General features: G+C 43.8%; 1 protein-coding gene across 1 annotated transcript; it reads left to right on the top strand.

Annotated features, from left to right (window-relative positions):
• Nucleotides 1-912: 912 nt before the first annotated feature.
• LOC131822114 (S-antigen protein-like) lies at nucleotides 913-4,751 on the top strand. Its single transcript, XM_059158506.1, has 3 exons — nucleotides 913-2,471; nucleotides 3,228-3,371; nucleotides 4,465-4,751. The coding sequence occupies exons 1-2, from the start codon at nucleotides 1,190-1,192 to the stop codon at nucleotides 3,329-3,331; spliced, it is 1,386 nt and encodes a 461-aa protein (XP_059014489.1). The 5' UTR covers nucleotides 913-1,189; the 3' UTR covers nucleotides 3,332-3,371; nucleotides 4,465-4,751.
• The last annotated feature ends 13,421 nt before the right edge of the window (nucleotides 4,752-18,172 follow it).

Below are 18,172 nucleotides of genomic sequence, written 5' to 3'. Positions count from 1 at the left end.
AACCTAGGTGAGGTTCGGTGGGCTGAGGTCCGGAGCCGATGACCAAGAAAGAATTCTTGAGACATCTTTGGTGCAAAATGGTGGTTTATTAAAGCACGGACACAGGACCTGTGCTGTTGCCCTGGGTTGTGTCTATGAAACATTTTTTAACAGAATGGGAATAAAATAGTGATTTCTGCATAATTTTCAGAATTACACTTGAGATCTTGATTGAGTACATTTTGAAATCAATAAAAAGTCTTGGACTTTTGCCTCAGAAACATCCTAGGAAGCCTGCTCTTTTAAAGTCTGTCAGGCTTATTACCTCTTAGGAGATGACCTGGCCCTTTAAAAGAAGTATCTCTTTTGTTCATTCTTTGAAGGCTTAAATTTATCAGGGTTCATTATATACCTTCTAACTCCTCGTTTACCACTAACTCCTCATTTACCACTTCTTCAACATTCAGTTCTGACTGCACCCATGTCAATTTTGTCTATTCTTTTCCAAGTAGTTTTAACTATGTTAAATTTTCCAACTTCTTTCTTCTTGGGAGATTTTTACTACTGCTAAATTTGAGCTATACATCATTTTTATGACCTTGTCCCTACTTGTATTAGCCATTGCCAAGTGGAAATTGGGGAACACCTTGTAATTCACATGGCCCAAGGTGTCTCCATATTGGATCACTCTACTTTCTCAGACACTGGTACAATTAAAGGGACAGGAGTCGTGTGGACCTGAAAGTCACGGAGAACCCTAAGGCCTCGAAGAACACAGAGGTAACCACGAGCAACCCTAGAACCTAAAGGCCTTGGTCACTCATTGGAGGCTGCGCATGTCAATCCTCGCTTCTCGACAAATGAGCCCGGGTGTCCAGCAGCGTGACGTAGGCCCACTGTTGACGCTTCTGGCCCCGCCCCCCGTCCCTGGTCTAGGGCCCCTTTGGAACCCTGTCCACTGTTACCGGAGGGGAGGCCTGGGTGGGCCGTTGGCGACATCCGCCCCCTTCCCTTCCCGTCGCGGGCCTCCTCAGGTACCGCCGCAGACTGTCCTCCCCTCCGTGGACGGCTCCTCGGCCTCCCCGTCCACCTCACGTCGGGCCCGCTGCCCACCGCCTCCCAACAGCGGCGGCTCCCTCGACGGCCACCATCTTTGCCGTTGGCTTTGCCTCAGCCCCATCATCGCCCCACTGAGGTACTGCTTGTTGCCATGTCCTCCTCCGGGGATCCCGGCCAGGCCTCTGGCCAGGATAGCCCCGTGAGCGCTGTGGGGGTATGGTCCCTGGAGGCCGGAGGTGGCAACAGGGTGGCCCCCGGGGTCGGGTTTCCCCAGATTGAGGTGGCTGGAGTGGCGGGGCCCGAGGTGGCCCTCGAGTCCGGGCCCCCCGGGATGGAGGTGGCCCTCGAATCCGGGTTGCCCGAGATGGAGGTGGCCCTCGAGTGCGGGCCCCCCAGGATGGAGGTGGCCCTTGAGTCCGGGTCCCCCGGGATGGAGGTGGCCCTCGAGTCCGCGCCCCCCGGGATGGAGGTGGCCCTCGAGTCCGGGCCCCCCGCAATGGAGGTGGCCCTCGAGTCCGGGCCCCCCGCGATGGAGGTGGCCCTCGAGTCCGGGTCCCCCGGGATGGAGGTGGCCCTCGAGTCCGGGCCCCCCGCGATGGAGGTGGCCCTCGAGTCCGGGCCCCCCGCAATGGAGGTGGCCCTCGAGTCCGGGCCCCCCGGGATGGAGGTGGCCCCTGAGTCCGGGTTGCCCGAGATGGAGGTGGCCCTCGAGTCAGGGTCCCCCGGAATGGAGGTGGCCCTCGAGTCAGGGTTGCCCGAGATGGAAGTGGCCCTCGAGTCCGGGCCCCCCGGGATGGAGGTGACCCTCGAGTGCGGGCCCCCTGGGATGGAGGTGGCCCTCGAGTCTGGGCCCCCCGGGATGGAGGTGGCCCTTGAGTCAGGGTCCCCCGGAATGGAGGTGGCCCTCGAGTCCGGGCCCCCTGAGATGGAGGTGGCCCTCCACTCTGGACTGCCCCCGATGGAGGTGTCCGAAGTGGAGGGGCCTGTGGGAGGCCTCGGGGAGGCTGCCTTGGGTCTGGGTCTGGCCCGTGGCCCGGCGGGCATGAGCGTGGAGGCCGAGGAGGACGACTCGGATTTCGGGCCTGCGGAGGAGGACGAGGAGGAGCAGCAGGAGGAGGGTCTGAACATCCTTGTGGACGCCCACCAGTTCCCAATGGTTGGCTTCCGCTTCATGTTCCTGGACCTGGTGCACTCGCTCCTGCACCGGATCTACCACAACAACCACATCCTTGTGCGGCCCCGCCGCGGCCGCGTGATGGTCTGGCCCCGGGCCAGGCAACCAGACGGGCACCCCGCAGCCCCCGCAGGCCCACCAGCGTGGGCAGCTCCGGCCGCGGCCCGCGAGTCCGAGGCCTCGTCCGAGGAGGAGGCCGCCTGGGAGACGGCGGAGGAGCCGGACGAGGAGTCTGAGGAAGGCCCGGAGACCGCCAAGGGTGAGGAGGGACCCGGGTGCCCGAGGGGCGGGGGCGGCGGGCGGCCCTGCGGGTGGCCGGGACACGGAAGCTGGGGTTCCCCCAAACCCAAGGCCGAGGGCCCGAGCGGGAGCCCCATTCCCTGGGGACCTACAGCTTTTGAGAAGGAAGCATGCGGCCCTCTGGCAGCCTCCACTAAGACAGCTAAGGGCCCCGGGGCAGCGGGCAAGCCGCAGGCCACTGTCCGCGGGGGGGGGGGGGGGGGGGGGGGGCGGGGGCGGGGAATGGGCGTGGCCTGAAGGAAAAGCGCCAGCCAATGGCACACCTGGTTTCTGCGCGTGGCTTTGAAAATGTCCAGAGTCTCAGAGTTCATCCCCCATCATTACGCACTGACGCGCGCGTGGGCCTGGTACAAGTGAAATATTCAGGGGTTGAGTGAATGCGCTTCGCTATAGAATGTGTCCTTGAGGCAAAACGTTTTTTGCGAGAAATTTTTGACAAAACCTTAGAGAAGGCCGCAGACCCTGATGATTCTGATCCCTTCTTCGGGGAAGGGCCAGAAATAGCTGCACAGGGTGACTGAGAAGAAGGTCACCCTGAAAGTAAGGGATCGAGCGGCAGAACTATCAAGCCGGAGGAGGCTTCCCACCTCCGCTTTTCAGAGCTTCTTCTACACTCCTGCTTCGGGGAGAGGACTGGGTGTCACTAGTCCTTATGCATCGGGATGGTTTTCCCTGGGAATGTCTGCTCCAACGTCTGTCTTATTCTTTACCAAAGGAACAACTAAATTTCAGTATGAGAAGCCTGCCAATGGGGCCAACGACTCTGAAAGGGAGGAAGAAAAAGACAAATTTAACAAAAAGCAAGAAGGAGCCGACTAAAGAAGATCTGCCCCAGCAGAGAACAGCCCCAGAAGATCAGGTATCGCAATAGCTTTGCACATCACCCCAACTTGCCTGGCATTGACCTGCTACTGACAGTCCTTTCCCCACCCCCCAGGTCTCCCAATAAATTAAGAAGTTCGTTTAGAATTAGTTTAAAAATTCAGTTTTACCAGCTTAGACCATTAACAGAAAACTCATGCACCTAGTAATAGAAAATACAGTATATTCTGAAATATATTTCATGGTTGCTCATTCGTTCTTGTGAGGTCTTTTGTCCTCTACCTGAAAGACTACTAACAAGTGGTAAGTGTCTCAGTAACCGAGAAAAATATTTCTTTAGAGAACGGTTAGCAGAAGCAGTAAGGAAATTGGCTAGCTGGACACTAGTCAGACATTCATAGGAGAGACAGTGCCTTTGCAAAGGTGATTACATACAAATAGCAAAAAGTCAGGAATTCCAAGTAGGACCACACAATGATTAATACCTAAATATGCAGGTGTGGATGTTTGTATTTTATGTGACAGTCCAAAGACACTTAGTCATCGTATGGCTATTACTTATCACTGAATTGGCAATTAGGTCTTGAAGAATATCTTATCTTTGAATATTTGGAAATGATGTACACTTCTTTGCATTTTCACAGCTGTGTATTTCATAATCACAGCCTCATTCTTGTATGGTAGATAGAGAAACTGAAGGTCTGGGAGAGTAAGGGAGTATCATTTGTGGAATGAGCAGAGGCTTTTTTTTTTTTTTTTTTTTTAATTTATTTATTTTTTTTTTATTTTTTATAAACATATATTTTTTATATACAGAGGCTTTTAAGGTGAAGAGATTTCCACTAATTCCAGAATGGCCTCTAGGGTGGGGGTGGAGGGCAGGGAGGGATTTATGGTGTCAGGCCAGAGGGAGGCAAGGTTGGTATTATCCCAGAATTGAAGCCATGGGTTGCACGAGCGCCCTCTACACAAGGGCGCAGGTTACAAGAGGAAGGTGTGTTGTCTCTCCTTGCTGAGATACAGCACACAGATGGAGACCACATACACAGGGCTCTGTTCATAGGTCTAGTAGGTCACTGGTGCTGGTTAATGCTGCCTCATGGTTCCTTTTCTCTCATTTCATCCTGCAGTTGGCGTAAAAGAAAGAAGATGAAGAAAAAAGAAAGAACCTGTTGTTTGTTATTCTTAGGTTTTTCATTTTTTAGAAGCCCATGGGAATTTTATTAACACCGATGTCATTCCAAACTGCATCATCCAAAAACTGATATCCAATGAAATGTGACTCTTCGCTTATGTTTGACAGACATATCTGATAGCATTTGTTCAAGTTAAAAATAAGTTTGTTTTAAATGAATGCACTGGAGTGTAGGCAGATTTCGCTTAGATAAATTATCTTGACTCAGATCTCTCTTTTTCCTCTTTGGCCCACTGTACCTTCACTAAAAGGTATCACTCTCCACCATTTGGTGAGCCTGTTTTAAATTAATTTCTTACAGCTCCAAATATAAGAAAATGTCAAGTTTAAAACAATTGTTGTAAGGAGAAAGATGTAGGTCAAGTCTTTAGAGCTACACTGTCCACGACATTAGTAACTAGCCATATGTGGTGACCGAAATATGACTAGTCTAACTTGATATGTGCTGTTAAGTATAAACATGTTAAATTAACTCACTGATAATTTCATATGGATTACATGTTGAAACGATAATATATTGAGTTAAAATGTACTATTAAAATTAATTTTCCCATTTCCTTTCACTTTTAAAAATTTTATTTATTTATTGGGGGGGGAGGCAAGGAGCAGAGGGAGAGGGACAAACAGACTCCGTGTTAAGTGCAGAGTCTGACATGGTGCTTGGTCCCATAACCCTGAGATCATGACCTGAGCCGAAATCAAGAGTCCCATGCTTAACCACCTGAGCCACCCATGCACCCCTCTTCTTACTTTTTTTTTTTTAAGATTTTATTTATTTGTTTGACAGACAGAGATCACAAGTAGGCAGAGAGGCAGGCAGAGAGAGAGGAGGAAGCAAGCTCTCCGCCGAGCAGAGAGCCCAATGCGGGGCTCGATCCCAGGACCCTGGGATCATGACCTGAGCCAAAGGCAGAGGCTTTAACCCACTGAGCCACCCAAGCGCCCCTACCCTCTTCTTACTTTTTAATGTGGCTACTAGAAGACTTAAAATTACACATGTGACTTGCGTTATATGTCTATTAGACAGTGCTGCTCTAGAGTATGGTTTTGTTTTGTTTTAAAAACTTTATCTACTTATTTGAGAGAGAGAAAAAGCCTGACCGGGGTTGGGGGGGCACAGGGAGGGGCAGACTCCCTGCTGAGCAAGGAGCCAATGCGGCTCAATCCCAGAACCCTGGGATCATGACCTGATCCAAAGGCAGACGCTTAACCTACTGAGCCCCCCAGGTGCCCTAGAGCCTGGTTTTGAAGGAAACCTTCCTGCTGGCTCCACTGGCCTGGAGGCCAGATGGTGCTCCAGAGCCTGGGCCCAGACACGGAGTTAGAGAAGTGGTTCTCGAAGTTCGGTCCCCACAACAGCGTCACCCGGGAATTCTCAGGTTCTACCCAAGAGCTACTGAATCAGAAACTCTGAGGGTAAGGCCAGCACTCTGGGTTTGAACGAGCCCTTCAGGGACGCTGATGCAGCTGAGGTCTCAGAAGCGCTGGTTAAGAGCCACAGGGGAAGAAGCCGAGACTCACCTATGGTAGAACCAGCCTTCATTCACGGGCTTGGTACTGGCAGGTAAAACTGAACAGGATGGCGAGGGCTGGCCGGGGGGAGGAGGCCAGAACGCCCAGGGGGCTGAGACACAGGGGGCCTCCGATGGGGAGATGGCGGCTGAAAGCTGCATAAGGAGCTGTTCCAGAAGGATACAGACATGATACCACATGTATGACGTCTAAAACACATGCAAAATGACCACCAGGTCTGGACTGTAGCTACAGATGTCTGGGGGAAAGGCACACACAGGAGAGAAGCATACAAATGCAGCATGTGTGACAGCATGCTCAGGGTAAGGTAAAGAACTCATTTAGGATGGTGGCCACTTCTTGGGGAAACAAAGGGAGAGGAATCCTACTGGGGAGGGCTCTGTGGCTTCAGCTGTATTCGTAGTATTACCTTTCTTAAGCTGGGTGGTGGGTACATAGGTCTTGATAGAGTATTCTATTCTGTGGAGATCTGAAATACTTCATTATAATGAAAATAAAAGAAGAAAGGGAGAGAATACACTTAATTTCTGGAATCTGTTTCAGCAAAAAAAAAAAAAAAAGATAAAGTCATAGTTGACTTGAATAGAGGATCAGAGAAGGGGAAGGGTCCAGGGGTTTGAGATAAGAGGGCTTCATTTCTGCATTTTGTTAAGATTTTCTGGGTGCCGCTTGGTGGCATGAGATACCTTCTTTCACGTTCTCCGCTAGCACAACTCCTATTCTCATATATATAATCTAATATATATATATACATACACACACACACACGTATACACACATGTATACATATATGTGTGTATATATATATATATTCCCCCCACTCCACCAATACCAATCCCTAGGTTGAACCTCTGAATGGTTGGGACCTTAAAAGGTTTTATCTTTCTTTCCCAAAGCTCTAATTAGGTACTTAATTAATGTCTGCTAAACTGAAGTAAACTTAACACTCCCACAACTCTGTTTTTGGTCACCAGTGTTGACATTTTACAACGTATTATCACGGAGGATTCCTTATGGCTAGAACCACATGGTGAAATAGAAGGCAGAAGGCTCTTCATCACCATTATTTAAACTGGAAGAGCAGGCCAGGGTAGTGTGATCTGAGGGCCTTCAAACTGGTTCTGGTTAGTGTTTATGCTGTGCTAGTTGTGGTAGACTATTGCTTTAAGACCCAGGCAAGAGGGACCCATGTCCTGAGGCCCCACTTTGGTCCTCTTCTGGCCATCCCCCTCCCTACAGGACCCAGTCCACAGAAACAAGGGATGTGTCCCTGTTAGCCCACACTCCAGGGCCCAGGCCCCCAGAATCGTCCCAAGCCCATTGCCTGGGCCTGCGTGCTCCCCTTGGAGCTGTCCTTGGAAGGGCCGACTGCACTGCTGGCGTGTGTGCTCTTGGGCCTAATGGGGAGGAGGTCATGTGCCTGAAACAGGGGATGGGGCCTGGTTTGGGAGTCCAGGTAGGGGAGGCAGCTCTTCCTACATCATTAGAACAGAACTTAGAGGAGTCTGAAATTCTAAATCCTTTCAGGTCATTATGAAGGTACATGTGTCATGGAAAGAGATGATATCATTAAATAAAACATGCTGTATTTGGTGACTTATACATTTGAAATATTTAGACATAGGGTATGGGGATCCCCAAACAAACTCTTTTTCTGACCCCTGCAAATTTTACAAATATTATAGGCAAGCCAGGTTAAATACCTAATGTCACTCCTTTCCCTTCTTCGGTCCATGTTACACTTTGTTCCCTGAGCAAAATGGGAACTTTCCTTTTGGTAATGGCATGTTCCAGTAGCCCATCGTGCTGTGGGACTCCGATATAGTCCCTGGGCCAGGCTGGAGTATGACCACCATCTTGCCCCCTCTACTCAACCGCTCTGCATTCTCTCTCCTACTCATCTCTTTGTTCTCCAGGTGTTTACACACATAAAACCACCTCTTAAACACCACTTTCTCCCCAACACAAACAGTCACCTAGAAGCCTTCAGCTAGGGTAGGCACACCTGTGTGGAGGCACTTTCTGCCCTGCATAATCTCTCTTTTTTAAAAGTTTATTTTATTTTTTTAGTAATCTCTATATCCAACAAGGGGCTCAAACTCACAACCCCGAGATCAAACTTTGCATGCTCTTCCGACTGAGCCAGCCAGGCTCCCCTGCCCTGAACAATCTCTTAAGATCATTCTGCTTCTCTGACAACCCCCAGTTGTCAATATCTTATTTGATTTAGACTACGGAACAGGTTCTGTTGTATTCGTTTTTCATATAGCAAAGATCAAAGAAACTGAATAGTTGTAAGAACATGCCTCTGAGCATTAAAAAAATAACCTCTTCATTTAAAAACAGAGTTGTTAGCTGTGTGAAAAAAATTCTTAATGGAGAGCTCTGACAGAATAGCCAAAGAAGTCCATATTGAGAAAGGAGACATATAACAACTGACCTACCAGGATTACCTGGGTAAAGGACATCTACCTAAATAAAATGTTCCTATTGGAATAAAAAGGAAATAAATTCCATGCATTCAAAAACCAAGCATTATCCAAAAGGCAAAGATACAGTGTCAGAAACAATAGATGTTTTATAGAACAAATGCAAAATCCAGCATATGGTGGTATAATGTCACAGTCTACCATCACCAGCACAACCAAGCAGCCATTGATTTTTCTCAGCCAAACCACTCAGATCTTAAAAGGCACAGTTATGTTTAGGCCTCCATTTCTATTTAAGCAACACAGCCCCAAGGTGAGAGGGGCAGACACAGTGGAAGGGAGAAGACACTGCTGGGTCTCCTAAGATGATGAGCGAGGTACTGTCCAGACATCCAAAGGGAGGTTTAAATGTTTGGGGGTGTTTGGGGTATAGAATAAAAGGAACGACTTGAAGAAGAAAATTGAACTTCCAGTGAACCCAGACAAAAATCCAGGGTGGTTTCTGCCTCAGAGATCCAGACAATTAACCAACTGACTATTAAGGTCTAACTGTCTACAGCTCCACTCCTGCACCTGGAAGTTCATAATGGAGGTGATACTACAAAAGAAAAAAACTGCGGGGCACAATGGGAAGGAAGGAGTCAACAATTGCTGGGTTTGCATGCGTGACCTTTCCCCTCACAGCTGACCATTCCTCTCATCCTGACTTCCTCTTCCATTCCCACTTTTGGCCTCCCCTTCTCTCTGTGGCTAGGGGTGAATGGTTTGCCTAGGAGGTAGGGGCTGTCCAGCCTAGTAACTTGGTTTTTTTTTTTTTTTTTTTTTAATTTTTAAAATTTTTTTTAGAGATTTCACTTATTTTGACAGAGGGAGACACACACACAGCAAGAGAGGGAACACAAGCAGGGGGAGTGAGAGAGGGAGAAGTAGGCTTCTTGCTGAGCAGGGAGCCTGATGTGGGGCTCAAACCCAGGACCCTGGGATCATGACCTGAGCTGAAAGCAGATGCTTAATGACTGAGCCCCCAGGCACCCCCTAGTGACTTGTTTTTTAAAAGTTTTTATTCAAATTCCAGTATAGTTAACATACCGTGTAATATTAGTTTTAGGCACACATTATAGTGATTCAACAATTCTATACATTACTCAGTGCTAATTATCAGTGCACTCTTTAATCCCCATCACCTATTTCACCCATTTCCCCACTCACCTCCTCTCTGGTAACCTGCAGTTTGTTCTCTACAGTTAAGAGTCCATCAGTTTGCACCTCTCTTTTTTCCCTTGGCTTGCTTGTTTTGTTTCTTAAATTGAACATTTGAGTGAAATAGTGTGGTATTTGCTTTTCTCTCACTTATTTTGCTTAGCAGAATACTCTCTAGTTCCATCCATGTCATTGTAAATGGCAAGATTTCATTCTTTTTATTGGCTGAATAATATTACAGTGTGTGTGTGTGTGTGTGTGTGTACACATACCACATTTTCTTTATCCATCCATCATTCTATGGACACTTAGACTGTTTCCATAATTTCAGCCTAGTAACTTTAGAGGTGTGTGCCTCTACAAACGAGGGCAAGGTGCTATTGATTTAATCACTTAGACTTCCAGTTAGCAGAAAGACAACTGTTCTATGTTAATATGTTCTATGGCTTTGGGATTGCAGTTCTACTTTTGCCTAAATACTTGTGAAGTAGGGGCTACTGAGGGGAAAGGACTAGAAGCTTGGCTACACGGAGTTCTCCACTTTAAGGTTGGAGCCAGGGCTTAGACAGCTCTCCCGTGGTCCAACTTCCTTCATGGTGGTGACCTTACTCTGCCTGATTGAAAGTTTTGGGCATCTTTAAAACATTGAATTTCATCAGGTCTTATGTGCTTCAACAATAGGGTATATGACATGTACGTTTCTGGGCCATTGGAAGGGGTCAACACGGCATTGGAGCAAGAGGCCAAACTACTGGCCTAACCGTCATGATATGATAATCCCCAAGAAAGATTCTGCCTCATAGGAAGGTGCTCATTGCTGCCAAACCCAGAACACATTAACATGGGGCAAGTGCAGAGAGTTCTGTATAATTGCTTTCTATGTTACTATTACCCGAGTTGCAAATATTGGAGGCCCCCAGGGCTATAGTAAAGTGTTTCAAGGGGTTAGTGTCCTGACTGGGGGGACTGATTTACAAAGCTTGTAGTAGCAACCAAAAAGTGAAATGTTTAAGTAAGCCCATAAAGCCTAAAAGACAATCCTTAGACCAAAGCCTCTGGACTTTTCCATCAGAAACATTTTATTTAGTCAAGAAAAATTACAACCTTTTAGTAACTCCAAGGCAACATTTTTGCTTCCTCCTTCCAAAGCACAGTGTCCAAAGATCAAGATTTTATAATTAAGTCTACAACAGTGTGTACAGCATCAGGGCCCCTCCCTGAGAGTAGAAGCCTCATAGGCCACGATGACAATTCAAATAAAAATAAGATTGGAAGGCCAAATATAGGTAGTCAAGACCTAAGCAGGTTAAAAAAAAATACAACTATTAATGGTGATAGTTATTCCAAACAGACCAAACAAGTCTTTTTTTTTTTTTTTTTTTTTTTTTTTTTTTTTTTTTTTTTGACGGAGAGAAGATCACAAGTAGGCAGAAAGGCAGGCAGAGAGAGAGAGAGGTGGGAGCGGATTCTCTGCTCAGCGGGGAGCCTGATGCGGGGCTCGATGCCAGGACCCTGAGATCATGACCTGAGCCGAAGGCAGCCACTTAACCCACTGAGCCACCCAGGTGCCCCGAGACCAAACAAGTCTTAACAAAGTAAAGAAGACTGAAACTATATCAAGTATCTTTTCTGACCCAAACTAGAAACCAGTAATAGGAGAAAAACTAGAAAAACTAGAAAAACTAGGCATATAAATTATACAATGTCCTCCTAAACACGTAATGCATCAAAGAACTCAAAGAGCAAATAAAATGGAAACACAGCATACTACAACTTATACAATGTAGCAAAAGCAGTTTAAAGAAGAAAGTTATAGTGAAAAATGCCTACATTAATAAAAAAAGAAAGATCTCAAACATCCTTACATTACACCTCAAAGAACTAGAAAAAGGAGAACAAACTGAGCCCAAAGTTAGCGAAGGAAGGCATAAAACCAGACACATAGACCAACAGAACAGAATTGAGAGCCCAGAAATAAGCCCATGTATATATGGTCAACTAATATTTGACAAGGGAGCCAAAAATGCTCAAAGGGGAAAAAAGGGTCTCTTCAATAAATAGTGTTGGGGAAACTGGTTATCTACGTGTAAAAGAATGAAATTGGACCCCTATCTTATACCACTCACAAAAATTAACTTAAAGGAATTAAAGACTTAAATGTAAAACCTGAAACCATGGAACTCCTAGAAGAAAAGTTTCTTTATGATGAGCTCCTTGATATGGGTCTTGACAACGATTTTTTTATTATATGACACTAAAAGCACAAGGAACATAAACAAAAATAGACAAGTGGGACTAGATCAAACAAAAAAGCTTCTGTACAGCCAAGGAAATAATCAACAAAATGAAAAGGCAGCCTATGGAATGGGAGAAAATATTTGCAAATCATATATCTGATAAGGGGTTAATATCCAAAATACATAAAGAACTCATAAAACTCAATGCCCTCAGAATATGAATAATCCAATTTAAAAATGGGTAAAGTACATGAATAAATATTTTTCCGAAAAAGACATACAAATGGCCAATAGGTACAGAAAAAGGTGCTCAACATCTTTAATCATCAGGAAAATGCAACTCAAAACCACATTGAGATATCTCCTCACACCTGTTCAGGCGATCAAAAAATCAAGAGATAACAAGTGTTGGTGAGGATATGGAGAAAAGAGAAACCTTGTGCACTATTGGTGAGACCATAAATTGGCATAGCTGCTAGGGAAAACAATGGAAGTTCCATGAAAAATTAAAATAGAACTCCCATATGATCCAGACCGCTTCTGGGTATATAGCCAAAGGAAATGAAATCAGGGTCTCAAAGAGATACCTGGACTCCCCTGTTCATTGCAGCGTTATTCACAGTAGCCAAGACACAGAAAAAACCTACATGTCTATAGATGGATGATTGGATAAAGCAGATGTATGTATGTAAGTGGAATATTATTCAGCCATGAAAGGACAACATGGATGGATCATGAGGCCATTATGTTAACTGAAATAAGTCAGACAAATGCTACACAATATCACTTATATGTGGAATCTAAAAAAACCAAGCTCATAGACATGGAGAGTAGAATGGTAGTTGCCAGGGGCTGTGGGGGGAATGGTGAGATGCTAGTCAAAGGGTATAAATTTCCAGTTATAAGCTGAACAGATTCCAGAGATCTGATGTACAGCATGGTGACTGTAGTTAAATACTATATTGTATCCTTCTCAGTTTTTATTTTTTTTTAAGATTTTACCTATTTATTTGACAGACAGAGGTCACAAGCAGGCAGAGAGGCAGGCAGAGAGAGGAGGAAGCAGGCTCCCCGCTGAGCAGAGAGCCCGACACGGGGCTCGATCCCAGGACCCTGAGATCATGACCTGAGCCGAAGGCAGAGGCTTAACCCACTGAGCCACCCAGGTGCCCCATCCTTCTTAGTTTTTAAGAGACTAAATCTTAAATGTTCTCATAACAACAACAACAACAATGGTAACTATGGACATATTAACTAATTTCATTATGGTAATAATTCCACTATATATATATTTAAATATAAATATATATATAATAAATAATATAAACATATATTAATATAATATATGTTATATATAATATAAAATAATATAAAAATACAAATATTTATATTATTTTATATATAAAATATATTTATATATAAATATATATATACATATAAATGATCATATTGTATACCTTAAACTTGCACAATGTTATATATCAATGATATGTCAATAAAGATGGGGAAAAATACTAATGAGCTACCAAGTCATGAAAAGACATGGAAGATTTTAAGTCATAGTATTAAGTGAAAGAAGGCAATTTCAAAAGTGCATATATATACTGTAAAATCCCAACTATATGACATTCTACAAAATGCAAACCTACGCAGACTAAAAAGATCAGTGGTTGCAGGGGGTTGAGGAGAGAACAAGATGAGTATGTAATGCAGAAGGGATTTTTAGGGCACAGAACTTATTCTATATGATATGCCATGGTGGGTGCATGTCATTATACATTTCTCAAAATCTATAGAATGTACAACACCAAGAGTGAAGCCTATTGTAACCTATGAACTTTATGTGATTATGATCTGTCAGTGGAGATTAATTGATTGAAACAAATGTCCCACTCTGGTGTGAGATGTTGACAGGGAGGCTGTGCACCTGTGGGAGTAGCGGGTATATGCTTCTGCTTAGTTTTGCTGTGAACCTAATACTGCTCTAAAAAGTAAACTCTATTAAAAAAAATCCTTGGACTCCCATATGCCAATGTATAAATCCACGAGCTTATTCTATTTTTCCCTTCCCTCTCTTCCACATTTTCTTTTTTTTTTTTTTTTAAGATTTTATTTATTTATTTGACAGACAGAGTTCACAAGTAGGCAGAGAGGCAGGCAGAGAGAGAAGAGGAAGCAGACTCCCCACTAAGCAGAGAGCCCCATGCGGGGCTCGATCCCAGGACCCTGGGATCATGACCTGAGCAGAAGGCAGAGCCTTAACCCACTGAACCACCCAGGAGCCCCTCTCTTCCACATTTTCATAGGATTTTCTTTTTTTTTTTTTAAATCATTTTTATACTCAATGTGGGGCTTAAACTTATAACCCCAAGATCAAGAGTCACATGCTCTACTGACTGAGCCAGGCCAGGTACCCCCTCCCCACATTTTAAATTGTGTTATTTGTAACTTGTCAATATGTATTTCAGTTATGAATTATCACCTTTGTCCCAAATTTTTCATCTTTGATCTATAATTATATTCAATGTAAAAATAAGAAAAAAGGGATGGACAGAGAGAAGAAGCAGGTGAAATGAGGAGTTCTCTCTTTTGTATGTGTGTATATATATGTGTGTATATGTGTATATATGTATATACATATATGTACATATGTATAGATATGCAGTTCTATATGTATATAGAATATGTAGTTCATATGTATATATATGGAGTTCTCTCTTTTGTATGTATGTATATATATATATGTATGCATGCATACATATGTATGCATATATATATGTATATACATATATATATATACACACATACAAAAGAGAGAACTCCTCATTTACACACTCCTCCTCATATACACACACAATATATATACATACCCAGGAGTAGTTGTTTCTGCTAAGGAAAGGCAGAGACAGCTCTGATCATAGCATGCAATAGGAAATAGGGATGTCCTAGTAAGAAGCTTTCCCACCAAAGGACTTCCATCACATACTCATCTCTTTCTCTCCTTAACCCCTGGCAATAAGCCCTTTGGATAATTCCTGGCCAGAGGTAGTATCTTTTTCCTACTGCCATCTCTTCGGTCAGGCTTTATGAGCCAAGGACCCTCTTCGGCTTTGTGCAAATTTTAACATGGGCCTTGTGGAGACAATTTATTGTTTTTACTGCCCTACTGAGGTAAGGGATGTGCCATCTTTTTAATTCCAGCCCCTCCCCTCCTCTAGGAAAACTTTCCTGAGAAAAGCCCACACACTGCAGGTCTTCCTGACTCACTCTGCTGCAGTTGAGTGAGTCAGTAAATGATAATATAAAGATGGAAATATTCATATGCAGTCTTTCTCCCGATTAGACTTGAGTTCTTATCAGCAGAGGTAGTGACCTACTTCTCTGTCCCCAGCAATGTCCCATACAAGTCACTGAACACACATGGGCAATAAATATTTACTGATTTATCTGGGATAGGTGAGGTAGGCTGGTCTAAACCTTTCAGATACCCTAGGTCATGTTCATTTTCTTTGTGGCTGATTAGTAAAACTTCTGTTGTCAAATGTCCCTGGAGCTGGAAATGACAAGAAGCAGACTTACCTCAAACTCAGGTAAGAAGCCAGAGATCTTGGTTTTAGTTGTGACTTCTCTATTAACTAACAGGACCTTAGGAAAACCATTAGCAACTCTGGGCCTCAGTGCCTCCATTTGAAAAAGAATGGGCTTGGAGTAAACTCTCCCTTCCATTTATTCCACCTTCCTAGAAGTTTGTTTGTTTGTTTTTAACCTTTTTTCTTTTTTAAGATTTTATTTATTTTTTTGACAGAGACACAGTGAGAAAGGGAATACAAGCACAGGGAGTGGGAGAGGGAGAAGCAGGCTTCCCGCTGAACAGCGAGTCTGATGTGGGGCTCGATCCCAGGACGCTGGGATCATGACCTGAGCTGAAGGCAGATGCTTACCAAATAAACCCCCAGGCACCCTGCCTTCATAGGAGTTTTAACAAATGCAAAGCACACATGAAGGGAGAGAAAAGGGATTACTCAACAAATGATGCCAGAGATAAACTCTCTGGAAAAAAACAAAACAAACCCCAGATCTGAACTTCATATCATGTGCCAATATAACTCCAGATAGAAAAGGGTATAGATAGTAAAAGTTCATACCAAAAAATGAAAGGAAACTACAGATGGTTCCCTGATGATGGTTCAACTTATGATTTAAGGTAGGCTAGACTAACCTACAATGTTTGGTAGGTTAGATGTATTACACATACTTGGGGCTGATACTATTTTCCACTTATGATAGGCTTATGGGGACAAAAACCCATTGTGAATCCAGGAAGATCTATATATACCTGATTGGTCTTATCAGATGTAAAAAATTTTGTAAATTTAAAGAACGAGGAAGAAATAGAAAAGGAAAACAGTGGGGAATTTTCTACATGAAAAAGAAAACTCATCAGCATTACCTTGATCCCAACACCAGACAAAGACCCCACCAAAAAGGAGAATTACAGACCAATATCACTGATGAATATGGATGCAAAAATTCTCACCAAAATACTAGGCAATAGGATCCAACAGTACATTTAAAGGTTTATTCACCATGACCAAGTGGGACTTATTCCTGGGCTGTAAGGTTGGTTCAACATCTGCAAATCAATCAATGTGATACAATACATTAATAAAAGAAAGAACAAGAACCATATAATGCTCCCAATAGATGCTGAAAAAGCATTTGACAAAGTACAGCATCCTTTCTTGATTCAAACTCTTCACAGTGTAGGGATAGAGTGCATACCTCAATATCATAAAAGCCATCTATGAAAAACCCACAGTGAATATCATTCTCAATGGGGAAAAACTAAGACCTTTTCCTCTAAGGTCAGGAATGTGGCAGGGATGTCCACTATCACCACTGCTGTTCAGCATAGTTAAGAGAAGTCCTAGCTTCAGCAATCAGAGAACAAAAAGAAATAAAAGCCATCCAAATCAGCAAAGAAGAAGTCAAACTCCCACTCTTTACAGATGATATGATACTTTATGTGGAAAGCCCCAAAGACTCCACTCCAAAACTGCTAGAACTCATATAGGAATTCAGGAAAGTGGAAAGATATAAAATCAATGCACAGAAAACGGTTGCATTTCTATACACCAACAACATGACAAAAGAAAGAGAAATTAGGGAGTCAATCCCATTTATAATTGCACCCAAAACCATAAGATACATAAGAATAAATCTAACCAAAGAGGGAAAGGATCTGTACTCAGACAACTATAGAATTCTCATGAAAAAAAAAAAAAAAAAAAAAAAAAAAAAGAATATTCATGAAAGAAATCAAGACACAATGAAATGGAAAAACATTCCATGCTCATGGATTGGAAGAACAAACTGTGAAAATATCTATGCTACCTAGAGCAATCTACACATTTAATGTAATCCCTATCAAAATATCACCAACCTTTTTCACAGAACTAGAACAAATAATCCTAAAATTTGTATGGAACCATGGTCTTCAGAAAAGACCCTGAATAACCAGAGGAATCACGAAAAAAGAAAACCAAATCTGGTGGCATCACAATTTCAAGCTTCAAACTTTACTACAAAACTGTAGTCATCAAGATAGTATGGTACTGGCACAAAAACAGACCCATAGATCAATAGAACAGAATAGAGAATCCAGAAATTGTATAATCACTAACCTTCAACAAAACAGGGAAGAATAGCCAATGGAAAAAAGACAGTCTCTTCAACAAATGGTATTGGGAAAATCAGTCACATGCAGAAGAATGAAACTGGACCATTTCCTTACACCACACACAAAAGTTGACTCAAAATGGATGAAAGACCTCAATGTGAGACAAGAATCCATCAAATTCCTTGAGGAGAACACAGGCAGCAACCTCCTCGATCTCAGCTGCACCAACTTCTTCCTAGAAACATTGCCAAAGGCAAGGGAAGCAAGGGCAAAAATGAATTATTGGGACTTCATCAAGATCAAAAGCTTTTGCACAGCAAAGGAAACAGTCAACAAAACCAAAAGACAACTGACAGAATGGGAGAAGATATTGGCAAATAACATATCAGACAAAGGGCTGGTATCCAAAATCTATAAACAACTCCATGGGGGTAGGCAGGACAGGGGCTGTTACTCTAACTTTGTAGATGAGAAAACTGAGGCACAGAGAAGCTAAATGAGATTGCATAACAGCTGATAAGGGTTAAAACCAACTTTGGAATCCCGCTGGGGTTCTGCCTCAGT

This window comes from Mustela lutreola, chromosome X, assembly GCF_030435805.1.
Source record: "Mustela lutreola isolate mMusLut2 chromosome X, mMusLut2.pri, whole genome shotgun sequence".
NCBI classification, from domain to species: Eukaryota; Metazoa; Chordata; class Mammalia; order Carnivora; family Mustelidae; genus Mustela; species Mustela lutreola.
Note: the sequence above shows the minus strand (reverse complement) of the source record. Positions and strands in the feature narration are given on the sequence as shown.

Coding starts and splice junctions, on each gene's coding strand:
- LOC131822114 (XM_059158506.1), top strand. CDS start 1,190: ATGTCCTCCTCCGGGGATCCCGGCCAGGCCTCTGGCCAGGATAGCCCC. Junction 2,472..3,227: donor AGGCCCGGAGACCGCCAAGG/GTGAGGAGGGAC, acceptor TCTTTACCAAAG/GAACAACTAAATTTCAGTAT.